This window comes from Eubalaena glacialis, chromosome 1 (genome assembly GCF_028564815.1).
Source record: "Eubalaena glacialis isolate mEubGla1 chromosome 1, mEubGla1.1.hap2.+ XY, whole genome shotgun sequence".
Classification (NCBI taxonomy): Eukaryota; Metazoa; Chordata; class Mammalia; order Artiodactyla; family Balaenidae; genus Eubalaena; species Eubalaena glacialis.
This window is the reverse complement of record NC_083716.1, coordinates 48,366,984-48,382,153: the sequence shown is the minus strand read 5'-3', so window position 1 is coordinate 48,382,153 and position 15,170 is coordinate 48,366,984. Positions and strand designations below refer to the sequence as shown.

Genomic DNA, 15,170 nt, shown 5'->3' with positions numbered 1-15,170 from the left:
GAATGATGAAGTTAGAAAATCCTCTGGCAACCATCATAGTAATCATGGATCCAGGCAAATCCCATCAATGAAGATTAAAAACAGTGGGCAAAAATTTGATGAGGAACAAGATAGCCATATAATCTCAAAAGCAGCTCCCCACAAAATACTTAATGAGTTTAAAGAGGGGGGTAAAGAGTAACATAGAGGGGAGGAGCCCGGGGGGGAACTCACCTTCCCCAGGTGGTCAAGGTCAGCATGACCAATATGGGGACGGAAGCTCATCAAGCCTGCCAAGGCCATGCCCTGAGGGGACAAGACACCACCTCTGCTAAAGATGCTTCACCAAACCCTCATTGTAAGCAAACACCTCACAGGCCCAAACTGAGAGACATTCTGCAATGTCCGAATTGTGAAGGTCATGAAGGCCAAAGAAAGGTGGGACTACCCCACTTAAAGGAGACTAAAATAATGGATGACCAAAGGCAGTGTGTGGTCTTGGACAGGCGGGTGGCAGGAGCTGCAGAGGACAGAGTGGGGCAGCTGATAAAATCTGAACATGGCCTTCATATCAGATCATAGTATTGGATCAAAGTTAAATTTCTTGCCTTTGATAACTGTATTGTGGGTATCTAAGAGATTGTCCTTGTTCTTAGGAAAAGCACACTGAAATATTTAGGGGTAAAGGGGCATGTATACAACTTACACTCAAATGTTCAGGAAAAAGTGTGTGCGTGTGTGTGTGTATGTGTGTGTGCATGCGCGTGCAAGCAAATGGGGCAAAAATGTAAACAGTTGGTGAATCTAGGTCAAGGGAGTTCTCTGACATTCTCATAACTTTTCTGTAATGCTGTAATTATTTCAAAACAGAAATATTTTTAAATTAAGGGTATTTATCCGTGTGCTGACCCAGATCCTCTGCCTTGGGCATCATCAAAAGAGTGAAAAGAGAATGTGGCTGACTGCCGCCTTTCAGCCCAGCACCTGTGTGTGGTGTCCAGGGACACCGGAGCCTAACCTTGACACCTGGGAATTGGAGCCAGAGCAGCCTGGGCTTCAGGTTGGTGGGGTGGTGTTGGAGGAGGTTCATCTGAGACAACGCACGTGAAGTGACAGCAGCACTTTATTTAATAAATTAAATAAATTATGATATATCTGCATCTGACAATATTATGTGACCAAAAGAATTCTTTTTTTTTTTCCAAAAGAATTCTTAACATGGGAAAGTGATTAAATGAAGACACCAAATGAAAAAATATATGAAATATAATCTGTTATTAAAAGTATTCAGAAGAAAAAAAGACTGGAAGGAAATATATCTAGAAGTTAATTATCATTGCCCGTGAGTCATATGATTATGGATATTTTATTAATTCTTCTTTATACTTTATGTAATTTCCAGATTTCCTCCAGTGAGCATGTGTTCTGTGTCCTTATTACCCTATGAAATAAAATCCAGCTCCATCCTGTTATCCCAGGCCTTCTAGGATGACCTCTAACCACCCACCACCGATGTCCCAGCACGAACTGGACATTCATGTTTCCCCTCCTGGAACATCTTCCCTTCTCTGCCTAACAAGGTCCATGCATCTGTCAGGGCAGCCTAGACAGCAGGTACTTTTCTGGGGATGCTGCCTGGCCTACAGTGTGCCCAACAGAGGACTGTGGTATGAATGAGTGCAATGCCGCCTTCGATACCAGCCTTCCTTGGAACCCCTGCTTCTCTTTTCTCTCCTATTTTTTTTTTTTTTTTTTTTTTTTTTGTAGCCATGCAGACAGCTTGTGGGATTTCAGTTCCCTGACCAGGGATTGAACCCAGGCCACAGCAGTGAAAGCCCAGAATCCTAACCACTAGGCCACCAGGGAACTCCCGGAATCCCTGTCTCTTGAGACCCCTACCAGGGCATGGGTTCATCCTGCCTCTTGATAGTTCACTGAGAGCCTGTCTCCCCCAGGATTGGGTCCCTTTGAGAATACAGCCATTACCTTCTTTATTATTATTATTATTATTTTGGCCACGCCTCGTGGCATGCGGGATTTTAGTTCCCTGACCAGGGATCGAACCCTTGGAAGCACGGAGTCCTAACCACTGGACCACAGGGAAGTCCCTACCTTCTTTATTTACCCTTAGAGAACAGATTAATGGTGCATACTGTTGACACATAATAAACATGACCAAATGATTGAGAGAGGGGGAGGAGGAGGAAGGGGGAATAAGGGAAGGAAGGTGCATTGGGGGACTTGATAAATTCACCCCAGAAACACACAGCACCTGCCCTCAATGCACACTGTGCCACCTTGATGCCCCCTGCTGAGGATGCCCGCCCTGTCTCCTTCAGAAGAAGGCCTGAGGAGCTGCCCTCCATGGCATCCCTCTCCCCATGCTCTCCCCGATTAACTTGAGAGCCAGAGCATTACCTGAGCCAGGCTTGAGACCAGACACCTAGGTCCTGCTGCCTCTGCTCCCACTGGCTGTGGGCAAACTGAGAGCTCAGGGGAAATGCATCTAGACGGGCCTGAGCCGGTTACCCCTTCCCAGACACTCTCCTTGTGGCTCATCTGCTCCCCTAGCAGGCCCAGCTCGCCCTGGGGTCATGGTGGGCCTTGTCATGGGCAGGAGTCCCGTGTGGATGACGGAGTTTAGAGAGCGGCACTCAGAACTTCTGGGGTTTGCCTTCTGAGTAGATGTTGAAGAAAAAGTGGACTGGACTACAGGTGCTGCAGAAGATTGGGAAGGGGGGGTGGGGCAGTAGTCACTGCCCTTTCTTCTCTCCCTTGGGTGGGGTTGGGTAATGAGAAGGATAAGGCAGAGGGTGGCTGGGTCAGTGGAAGAGAAGTGATAGGTCTCGGGGGGTGTTCAGTGTCCCAAAACCGGGGAGCCTGGCCTCACTCCTCACTCCCCTTCCCCTTTAGTATTTATTAGGTAGCAACAAATTTTGTTTTTGTTTATCTGGGCAAGTTTTTATTTCGCCTTCATTTTTTTTTTTTTTTTAAATAAATTTATTTCATTATTTATTTTTGGCTTCATTGGGTCTTTGTTGCTGCGCGTGGCTTTCTCTAGTTGCGGCGAGTGGGGGCTACTCTTCGTTGCGGTGCGCGGGCTTCTTTTTGTTGCGGTGGCTTCTCTAGTTGCGGAGCACGGGCTCTAGGCATGCGGGCTTCAGTAGTTGTGGCTTGCGGGCTCTAGAGCGCAGGCTCAGTAGTTGTGGCGCACAGGCTTAGTTGCTCCGTGGCATGTGGGATCGTCCTGGACCAGGGCTCGAACCCGTGTCCCCTGCATTGGCAGGCGGATTCTTAACCACTGTGCCACCAGGGAAGTCCCCTCGCCTTCATTTTTTAATGATAACTTTGCTGGTAAAATGATTCTAGGTTGATAGTTTTTTTCTTTGAGGACTTTGAGTGTCATCCCTGCCTTCTGGCCTCTATTGTTTTCTGAGAAGTTAACTGTTAATCATATTGAAGTTCCCTAGCAAATGATGCATCATTTTTCACCTGCCACTTTCAAGATTTTGTCTTTGATTTCGGCAATTTTACTGATGTGTCAGTGAGAGCCTTTGCATTTAGTTCACTGAGCTTCATGGATTCTTTAAAAAATAAATCTGGGATATTTTCAGGCATTATTTCTTAAAATATTTTTTCTTCTCTTTTCTCTCTCTCCTTCCAGTACTCCCATTATGCATATATTGGTGCACTTAATGGTGTATCACGTTTCCCTTTGGCTTTGTACATTTTTCTTCATTCTTTTTTCTCTGTTCTTTGGATAGTATAATCTCTATCCAACTATCTGCAAATTGCCTGAATCTTTCTTCAGCCAGTTCAAGTCTAGTGAATTTTTAACTTGTTATTATGCTTTTTAACTCCATGAATTTAGCCTCTGCAACTTGGAGCTGGAGGGGATGAGAAATGCTGCCAGCATGCCCCTCCCAGTGAGATACTGTATCCCTGGATTGGGAATTGCAGGAAGGAGCCACATTTTCTTGGCTAAACCTACCTGGATCACAGACTCTGTCATCACACTGAGATGAGGAGGATGCAGGGAAGGAATAGGTCGTGGCTCAAGAGTCACAGACTTTTGCTGTTCTTACCAAGGTTTAGTAGATTTTCTTGACTGTCTCTTCATTTACAATATACCCTTAGGATTATTTCCAGAAATATTAAATTTTCTGGGGGAGGGAGGCGGTGTTTGTCTTCTGGAATTTTGTCCAGTTATAGTCGTTTTCTGGATTGCACTTCTGCAGGGTCCTTCACACTGCCATTCTGGAAGTAGAAGTCTAAAAGATGTTTTAATTTTGGAAAATTACTGTGTACTTTACAACACTGAGAGAGATTTAAAGGAGAAAAACTACACAATTAAATCAATAGTGCAGAAAAAGCATTTAATAAAATTCAGCACTGGATTCAGGATTGGAAAGAGCATTTCCTTTTTTTTTAAATTTATTTACTTTTATTTATTTACTTTTGGCTGCATTGGGTCTTCGTTGCTGCGTGTGGGCTTTCTCTAGTTGCAGCGAGCAGGGGCTACTCTTCGTTGCGGTGCGCTGGCTTCTCATTGCGGTGGCTTCTCTTGTTGAGGAGCAGGGGCTCTAAGCGCACGGACTTCACTAGTTGTGGCACGTGGGCTCAGTAGTCATGGCTCGCGGACTCTAGAGCACATGCTCAGTAGTTGTGGCGCATGGGCTTAGTTGCTCCGCGGCATGTGGGATCTTCCCGGACCAGGGCTCGAACCTGTGTCCCCTACATTGGCAGGCGGATTCTTAACCACTGTGCCACCAGGGAAGCCCAGAAAGAGCATTTCCTTAACCTGATAGAGATCATCTGCCAGAAAGCAACAGCAACTGCATATTTAATGGTAAAACTTTAGAAGTCAGGAATAAGGCAAGGATGTCAACCGTTGTCAATTATATTCATTATCATATTGGAAATACATGGTGTAAGTATTGCAATGGAAGAAATACAATTGTCATTATTTGCAGCTGACATGACTGTAACACACAGGACAATTTACAGACCTACTGGAATTAATAAGAGTTCAAGCAAGGTTGCTAAATACAAGACCAATATGTAAAATCCAACAATACTCTTATAAACTAGAAAATGTGATTTTAAAAATGTTACTTACTATAGCTACAAAAGCTGTAGGATAATTAGGAGTTAATGTAAGATGTGCATGACCTTATAATAGTGAAAGACATAATGGAATCATGCCTTTATAATATGTATTATAAACAGAGTGATATGCCCTATTCATAGATGAGAAACTCAGTAAACAACCCTCCCTAAGTAATCTGTACAGTCATTACAATTTCAAAAACAACAACAAAATCCAAATGTGACAAGCTGACCCCAAACAAAGGTCCAGGAACTAAGAAATTTTTTGGAAGATGAGGGGAATCATTCTACCATATATGATTGCCAATTATAAAGCTACAATTATTAAAACAGTAGGTTATTGGCAAAGTTAAGTAAGTGGACCAATTTAACAGAGTACAGAGCCCAGAAACATTCCCATAATTACATGGAAATTAGATATAGTGATAGAGGAAGGCTTACAAGTCAGGAGAGAAAGGATGAACTATTTTTTTAAAAGGTGCTAGAAAAAGCAACTATCCACATGGTTTACAAGAGAATTTATGAGAATGTAATCATGACTTTAGGTTAGGAAAGGGGTTCTTAAATAAGGAAACAAAATGAAACATGAAAAGACTGAATTTGACTATATTTAAAAACTCTGTATGATAAACAATATCATAGAAAAGTTCTATGTTCTAATTCTCCATATTTTCATGCAAAAGTAAAAAGATCCCTCACAAAACTAAAAATCTATAAAATAGCTAGGAATAAACCTAATATGAAACGTGCAAGACCTTCATGAAGAAAGTTATTAAAATTTTATCCAAGAATATAACATACTCTAATAAAATGAGGCCTATCATGATGCTAATGGGAAAAACTACATTAATTAAAAGAAGTCTATTATCCTCAAGTTAATGTATAAACTAATACAATCCCAATCAAAAGAGCAACACAATTTTAGTGGAACTTAATAAACCGATTCTAAGATTCACCTGAAACAGAAAATGCACAAGAATAAGACAATGAAGAAGGGGGAAAAAGGGAAACATGCCTATAGATAGCAAAACAATGTACAAAGTCGGACAGGGAAGTGTGTGGTCAGTAGAATAGAATCTAGATCCACTGTCCAGAAACAGACAATTTAGCATATGATAAACTAGGCATTTCAAATGGATGGAGAAAAGATTGGACTATTCAATAATAGTAGGAACAATTGCCTTTTCATTTTTGTTTGGGAAAGGGGGTAACCCCTAAGAGAGAAAATGATCTATAGTAAAAGTAGGCCAACATAACATGAACAAGCAATTTGTAATGGAGGATCTACAAATGGCCAAAAAACATGGAAACGTTTAGTTTTATAAGTACTCAGGGAAATTCAAGTTAAAACAAGGTATTTTCAACCACAATATTGTTTAGGAAAACAAACAACAAACTCCCGAGATTGATACAGCCTACTGTTGGCAAGGGTGTGGAGAAATGGTCCTTTTATGGAGTATGAATTGAAGGAAGCACTTTCACTACAACCGTTAAAATTAAGAATCCACCTAATTTTAATTCCAGCAATTCCATGAAGGTTGAGCTATACTTACAGAAACGAAAGGATGTGTTGTATATAACGTTAAATGAAAAGTTAATAGTTGCAAAATAATAAAGATAATCCCATTTTTGTAAATCATATATAAAACAAAACCAGCTGCTGTAACAAAAAGACTCCAAAAGACAGTGGTTTAAACAAGTCAGGAATTTATTTTGCTCTTAACGGGTGAAAGGGAAGCAGTTCAGGACCGGCAGGCCAACGTCTCCATCCTCAGCACACGACTTCTCCCCACCTCATGTCACTGCTTAAGCTCCCACAGGCATCTCAGCCAGCACAAAGGGGAATGTTGAATGGAGTGGACACCCAATTCCTTATTTAAGGGCCCAGTCTGGATGTTCTCTTTGTAGCCCATTGCCTGGTCACGTGGCCACAATTAACCATAAGGGAGGCTGGCAAGTAGAGTCGTGACCTGAGCAGCCACGTGTCCAGGTAAAAAGCAGGAATCTTATCAGTAAAGGAGAAGGGGAAAACAGACATTACAGCAGCAGTCTCTGCTGCATGCATCTGTAAAGGCATGGAAAATAGCCTGGAAGAATACACACCAAATACAGTACTTATCTCTGGAACACGAACAAGAGGGGGTGGGGAGGCAGAGTATTGCTTGAAAATTTTTAAAGAATGATAGTATATTCATGTATTAACTAAGGAATTTTTTAAATTTCACAAAATTTTAAAATCCTTTATTGTAGCTTAATACCAATATAACATTTTAAATACATTAAATCTATCTATATTGTACAAACCTTTTAAAGTTCCAAAAGTTAGATTTTATCTAAATGAATAAGTTACTCTATGTTGTTAAAAGCATGATTTAGAGCATCTTCCTCTAAGCCTCTCCACCCAGAGGCACGATGACAATGTTTACAGATATCCATAGAGACACAGGCAAGGCAGTGACTACCCAAGGTCTCAGCTGGTGGCAGAGCTGAGACAAGGCTTGGAGTGAAGGCCACCTTGCTGTGACTGCATCGTAACTTTTGCTGGCATTTTCTACTTGATGAGAAGGCTACAACTTCCCTAGCTCGGTAGAGTTTAGATTTCACACAATAGAGCTAGGATGCCAAAGCACTTCACACTCGTGAACTGCATCGGTACTTGAATCCGAGAACAAAAGGGATGCAATTTTCTTATCGGCTAATGATTACAAAAAAAAAAATAAAAAAAGAACCTCCCAGAAACAAAAGTCATGAATTTTGACTCCCTTCTGAGCCAAGTAGTCAAGTTTAGGATGTACTGACCTGTTTAAAAGTCTCTTCTATTATTTCTAGATAATGATGGCAGAATGAAGCAAATAATAGAATCTTCTTCCTCTAATACCGAACCACTTTAAAAACAGAATAAAATAAAAAAGCCCGAATCCAAAAAAAGAAGCAGAAAATTCTGGTGGGAATTATGACTCTGACAATGACATCTCCTAATCTAAGGGGAAGGATTCATGGCCCAAGCTATTTAACAAAATCTCAGAAAAGTAAAACCCAAGTCCACCAACCAAAAGCTGCATGCTGCCCAGCAGAGGCTCTCCCCCACCTCCAAACCCACACCCCTTCTCTCTGGGTGGCAGGGAAGAGCATACAGGAGATCTGGACCCAGCTGCCTGATTTTAGCATGAGCAAGATGTAAAGAAACAGCATGGGAGGAAGGAGAGCACCATACAGAAAAATCAGAAAGAGTGAAAACAGCAGGCCAGAGGAAACAACTCTAAGGAACAAACAAATTGCACCGCGACAGCTCTAGAAGACATTTAAGGAATCCAGTGAACTTCAGAAAACAGGACTTCAGAGCTGTGATGATAAAACAATGACAAGGAAAGAAAAACATGGCTAAGAAAACAAACTAAGGATCAAAACAACATCATCACAAAACTCTAAACACATAAACAACAGCCAGAAACAGATGCAGCTGAAAACCAAACCTCTAAAACAGGAGAGTCACAGTGAACGGAAAGGGAAAAGAGAGATGAAAATGACTGGACAGAAGAAGGAGAACAATGATGTCTGATATAAAGTTACCAGCATCCTTAGAAAGACAGACAATGAATAAGGTAAAAAATGTTCAAAGTTCCCTCCCAGGATGTAAGCAGAGAGAGGGCTGGAATGGTGCTATGTGGTGATGATGGTATATCCGGGTGTGGTCTGGAGCGATGTCCGTGTGCGTGTATGTGTGCGTTGGTGGTTTTATTTGTAACTACTTTTGGTTCTGCTTGAGTTTTTTTTTTTTTTAAGCTAACATATATTTTCCTAAAACCACTATTCACTATGCGGGGGGGAAAGGTGCCCTTTGCTTAAAATAAAGCCACTGTAAACTGAGAAAGCTACAAGTTTCTGCAAATACATGTCTCATCATTTATTATCAAGCTATTCCATGCTTTACTAATAAAAATACCTGTCAATTTAACAGTACCTTAACAGAAGATCGTTTAAAGGCAACTAATAGGACTCAAAAGGTAACAAGTCCGATCTCTTTTTTGAGTGGCAAATATCGATTTAAACATTTAAAAGCTAGGTACCAAAAACAATTCTGTTATCAGATACTGATGAACTGATTTACTGAACAGGTCTAACTGAATATAAGACATGTTTTTAGCACCAATAAAAAGAATTCTTGAGAGTTCTGGTCTATAAACTTCTAAATGAGTAGTAATGTATTCCCTGACAGCATCTTCTGGGTAAAAGAACAAATGTGTTCCAAGGATTAACAGGTCCCTGATTTCATAATTAATTTTGGAAAAAAAAAAAAAAAAAAGAAATACAGGTATTTTTAAAACGTTTAAGTTTCGGAGAAGAATTTCTTCCTCCTTAAAGTTTTAATTATGAGGTAGTTATCATTCAAAGTAAACATCAAATGCAGCCAACTTCCATCGACAAAACATACGATTATTAATCATAAGATTAATAATCAGAAATTTCCACTAGAAAAAGTCAATTTAAAGTTCAGAAGGTAATATTGATCAGCAGTATTCTGGCTTGAGTTTCCAAATTCCTTCACCACCTGAAGTTCTATGAAAAGTGCACAGATTTCTCAATAGTTCTCGAAAGACACAAGACTGTGATGCTGATAACTTGGATTCAAACTCCTGCAGTATCTCCCGAGTGCTGGCCTGGCCATCAACTTGGGCCTGAAAGGCAATGAAGTTTCTCATTTCTACCAGAAGGTCATCGTGTTCCATGCTGGAAGGCGGAGGAGCAGAAGCCTCTGGAAGGCACCCACTTTCACTTTCTAAGCGCTCTGGCAAAATTAGGTGGTTTCTAGCTCTCATTTTAGCCAACAGTGAGGACGAAGTGAGGGCTCCGGATGAAGGCTCTGCATCTTCAACTTTTCCACTAAAATGCTCCGAAACATTATCTTTTCCATCCTTTTTCATAGTGCTGTCCTGGAGAAAGAAGACCAGTGCATCGATATATTTAATCTCCAGTTTATACTCCCACTACTTATTTCTCCAAAGGATCTGAGGGGCCATAAGATAACACACGTGCCCAGGGCACTGAGGTTGATGGAGAATGGATGATACACCGTCTAATGCAAAGGGAAAGGAGGAGAGTCAAGTGTCTAAATGCACCCACTCTTAGAAAACATTTCCTAAAAAACCCAAAACTACACTACTTGCTTCGTCACCATCCTGAGGGACGAGAGTGGAGGGAAGGCAGAGAGGGTGGGGCTGGGCTTCCAAAGAAGGCTTCTAGGGAAACTGTCTCCAGGAGGTACGAGCACTGTGGACATTTCCTGTTCTTCCTCCCAAATCTTCCCTGATCTGAGCACCGTGGGATAAGGAACAATATCAGAGATGTACTTCCTTCACTTTTAAATCTTTTTACTACTTTACACCTCATGTGAGTTTCCTTAGAACAGCTACATAAATCTAGTTTTTCTTCACATTCCTACTGCTAAAAGAACATAACACAGGAAGTCAAAAAAAAAAGGTTCTCTATTCCTAAATGTGTTCATATTAATCTAAAACAGGAATCTGAACCTGGGAGTTTTCAAATTTTATAAGTAACATGACCCTTAAGCAGAAAAAAACAAAGTATTAAATGATAAGAGTATGGTCTACTATTTACTCTCAGTGAAGCACTCAAGGCCTTCGGGGTTGTAGGACAGACTAAAGGTCTAGAGGGCCTTTATTGAATGTTGTTTGTAATTTACTAGCTGCCAGAGCATTGTGCCCTGGCACAATCTGAGGGCATCCTGGGCAGTGGTCCTTGGAGCTAGTACTTCACCTCCGGATGGGGCAGGCGGTATGGGCAGCAACTCACACATCACCCATCCTTATATGAACTTTTGGAAGACAAAACAGAGATTCTACTATGGATCTTGGGTTAAAGACTTTGTCTTTTCTAGGAAGTTAGCTGGCCCTTTTAAATTCACACAAAAGTACTTCATAAATGCATGAAAGTGCATACAATACAAGTATCAGATGTCATCATGCCAGTGATGCTCTTCACATGCGGAATCGAGTGAAATTTTCATGGCAATTCAATTAAGTAGATCTCACAAATGAAAAGTTGATAGGCTATCAGATTACCTGGCATTTCTCCTTTGGAGACGCTGAAGAGGGATGCTGCACAGAGAAGCTGGAGTTCCTTTTCTGACCAAATCTGCTCCTAAATACGGAAGAGAGTCATAGTTGATAAAATGTAACTTTGTGACTTACAGATGAGAATGCCCTTCCAACAACTAAACTCCTCTTGGAGCAGTTTTCTTCTGCACGGTTATTCTTTCACAGCCATGACGCTTCTGCTCCATCAGCCATGATGCTTCTGCTCTATCCCCTGAGATTCCTGTACTTTACTCTCCTAGTAAAGTAGTAGAAATTATTACTGCATCTCAAGTAAAAACCACTCAATATCCTTGCTCAACTTACTACCCCTTGAATTCTAGGTAGGGAAACTATTCTAAAAGAGCACACTGAATACCATAGTAATTACTGATTGCTGAAACCTAGCTAATCATCTTATTAAAGTTTAATCGTTATTCTGTACCTCTTACTATTTTTTATGACATCACCTCTTAAGCAAAACAGATTTCTCCTTTCCCTGAAAAATCAGCTTTGGAAAGGAGGGAATGAAAGCAAAAAAGAAGGTAAGATGATAAAAGTCTTTCCCCAAGTCACATACATCTGGCTGACCCAATCCCTCCCTGAGAGATTTTCCACTGCTGCAAATAAACAGGAGGAGGTATCCCCACCTGCCCTGACTTTATTTCCAGCCCAGCAGGTTTGGCCTCCTCACAAGCATGGCAGGGCGGCAACCTCTTACCTTCTTCCTGCTGGTGCACCAGCCACCCCTCTGTGGCCGGTCCAGGTGGGAACACCAGATGCTGCTCCCAGACACCGCTGCCGAGAGAGTCTCAGTGCTTTGAGGGCATCCTGGGCCACACGGTTGGCCTCCGCCTCCACCAGCACGTAGTCTGGACTGGCTCCGTCCATGATAGCATCATGCTTCATGATGCTGTGCACACCCACTGGCAAGAGCAAAGGAAACAGTGAACATGTTATTTCAGCTTGTACACAATCACACGTTTTCTTCTGTATAGGCTAGTGTGTTGTGGGTAGAGGAAACGTCATGAACGTTTTTAGCTGCTATTCACCCGTGACCACCAGGACCCAGGAACTTTTACAAATGCTGCTGCTCTTCACCTGCATCTCTACCCGATGAGGGAGGGACTATCAACTGTCACTGCTTTGTATAATCAAAGCTTAATGCTTTAATAACCAAACTTCAACATAAACTCTTCCCTGTTATCTGGAAAACTTTAAAATCTTCTACTAATATATTCTCTATTGAAGGGGGAAAATATACAAATATAAAATAAAACTACAGAATTTCTAAAAAGTCATGATGATGGAAACACTACATATCAGAAGAATCCAATGCAGTCATCAGTGGAAAATGCATAGCCCTAAATATTTCTATCAATAAAAATGAAAGAACAAAAATAAATGAACTGAATTCCAAGTCAAACAGTTTTATAAAAATTAGGACCAAAAAAACTCATCAAAACAACAACAAAAACAAAAGCAACAGGAAGAAAATACTGACGATAAAAGCATAAATTAATGAGGTAGAGAACAACCATGGATCTAATTAATAAATCAAAAACTTGGTTTATTGGGGAAAAAAAAAATCACAAAATAGACAATCTACTAGCTTAACCTGACAGAGGAAAAGGGGGGGAAAATATACAAAATTAGAAATGACAAGGGGGAAATTATCTTGAAACAGAAGCCAATTAAAAAAAAATTATTACAAGAGTATTTTCTATGCCTCCATGCAAATAAACTGGAAAACTAGACAAGATAGATAATTTTTCTTAGGAAAATAGACCAGGAACTGTAGAAAAAAATAGAGCAAGTTACCAATGAACTACCTTACAAGAAAGCATCAGCCCAGATGGTTTCCTTCTGAGATGCCACATGTAAGCCTGCTTTCCTGAACAGAAACCCATTCAGCAATCTTTGGAAACTCAAGGCTGTCACCTTGGGAACACAATGACTGGTGAGACCTGAGTAAGACAGTCCCAGGGATGACTAATTTGTACAGGCTGGCCGGTCCCTCCAGGGTCCTGAGCAATTGTTGAGTCTGCTTTCCTAATTTTTCTCCCTTGATATTAGCTACCAGCTTTCCTACTTCCAGAGTGCCTGCCTCTGGCCATGCCCCTGTCTCTCTCCCCCATGATCTGTCACTTTACTCTCCTGTGGTTGTTAAATCAGATAAATATAGCACGCAGAGAAATCATCTATGAATGTTCAGGTAGTACAAATCTATTTTAAGCATTGTACCCCTCCTGTATGTGGTTAGAAGTCGAGTCCTATTGTTCTCCCAAGGTTCAAATTCTCCTAGGAAAGAGAGGTGAAAATGATTTTCAAAAATGTCAATACATTTCAAATCTGAGTTTTAGAAGGAAAAATACTTCCAGTTGAGCACACACTCTGCACCATCAGGAAAGGCTGCTTCCGCTAGAAGTGGCCCCCTCATTTCTATTCCTAGCACACCTGTGGCAAGGTCAGCAAAAGGAGTACCTGATTTTCTGAAAAGCTTTTCCAGGACGTAGTCGTCATGGCTGCGTTCCTTGGGCTCGCTCTCATTTTCATTGTCTTGCCTCCGGTACTGCTTCTTCTTCACCAGGTGTGGAATTCGAGTTCCCTCAAACTTGGCGTCTCTGCGGTGCTTAGAGCTCTTAAGCTTTTGCTTCGGCCTCAGATGTTTCTCCAGGGTCTTTTCTTCTGCCACATGATGTTTCGTTTTCGACTTGTGCTTATAAAAATTATTTTCTGTTTGCTCATTCTCCCAAAGAGGTTCTGTTTGAACCCGGCAGCTTTCTCTTTTATCAGAAAGACCCTCCTTTTCATCGATGCTTTCCTCACCAGACATCCTGTACATTTTGCTGATTCTTGGAGAATCTGAACCTTCCCTGTTTCCATGAATCACTGAGGAATCCTGCAGTCTGGACACTGCATCTGTCTCTTCTCCAAGCCTCTCACTGTTAGTTAGACTACAAGATGTTTGAGGGGCATCTTTCAAAGGATCACCTAGATTAGAAGTTACTGCATTCACTTCAGGTCCTATAGCTGTAGATTTCTCTTCAGATGACGTGGCAACATTTGCAGATGTGTTAGAACCAGGGAACTTTTTACCTACTGGAATGTTCTGGTCTGTTCCAAAAGCCAGTTGAAGTTTTCTTTTTAAATGGCGTTTGGGTGTCTGAACATCTGAACCAGTTCCTGTGAAAGGGAAAAATATGCTAGTGTTATACTGCATAATTCTTACGTATTTCGTTACTTTAAGTTAAATTATTTTATGAAATACCTGCAAAAATAGCACTTGTTTCAGTGCTCTGGGATGTATCAGGACTAGTCAGAGTAAACAGCTCATAAAGATCATTGGATTTGAAAAATCGCCTTTGCTTTGGATCTTTTAGCACTCTATTTGTCAAAAACTGCTTGAAGATTTGTCTAAAAAGATAGAAATTAAGCTGGTATGAAACAATGTTTAGCTGTACCTCAGAATTCTAAACATACAGTAACTGTTTATTAATAAGGTAGAAAAACAATCAGGTTCAAAGACACTTTTAAAAAACACACAATAAGACATCTAAGCTTATTTTAATGAGAAAGGAAAAATATAAAAACAAAACAAGATAAAAAAACCAAAACACATATCGCTCAGTTACAGCAACTATTGCTCTAAGATGGAAAGACTTCTTTTTTTTTTTTTAATTAATTTATTTATTTATTTGCTGTGTTGGGTCTTCGTTGCTGCGCGCAGGCTTTCTCTAGTTGCCGCGAGCGGGGGCTTCTCTTGTTGCGGAGTGCGGGCTCAGTAGTTGTGGCTCGCGGGCTTAGTTGCTCTGCAGCATGTGGGATCTTCCCAGACCAGGGCTCGAACCCATGTTCCCTGCATTGGCAGGCAGATTCTTAACCACTGCGCCACCAGGGAAGTCCCAAGACTTCTTAAAGTACTATTTTTTAAAAATTCCCTGCTCCAAACCCTGGCAGCGTTCCTCTCCCTCCTGCACACCCGCAACC

General features: G+C 41.1%; 1 protein-coding gene across 2 annotated transcripts in view; it reads right to left on the bottom strand.

The window, feature by feature from the left end:
* Window positions 1–9,347: 9,347 nt before the first annotated feature.
* The window catches only part of ERCC6 (ERCC excision repair 6, chromatin remodeling factor), a 70,028-nt gene continuing 64,205 nt past the window's right edge, over window positions 9,348–15,170 (bottom strand). For both annotated transcript variants that reach the window (XM_061196243.1, XM_061196253.1), the window contains exons 17-21: window positions 14,452–14,597; window positions 13,665–14,366; window positions 11,902–12,106; window positions 11,169–11,247; window positions 9,348–10,019 (exon numbers count right to left, since the gene is read on the bottom strand). In XM_061196243.1, the coding sequence (XP_061052226.1) occupies window positions 9,597–10,019; window positions 11,169–11,247; window positions 11,902–12,106; window positions 13,665–14,366; window positions 14,452–14,597 (1,555 nt within the window). In that variant the 3' untranslated portion in view covers window positions 9,348–9,596. The remainder of the gene's footprint in view (window positions 10,020–11,168; window positions 11,248–11,901; window positions 12,107–13,664; window positions 14,367–14,451; window positions 14,598–15,170) is intronic.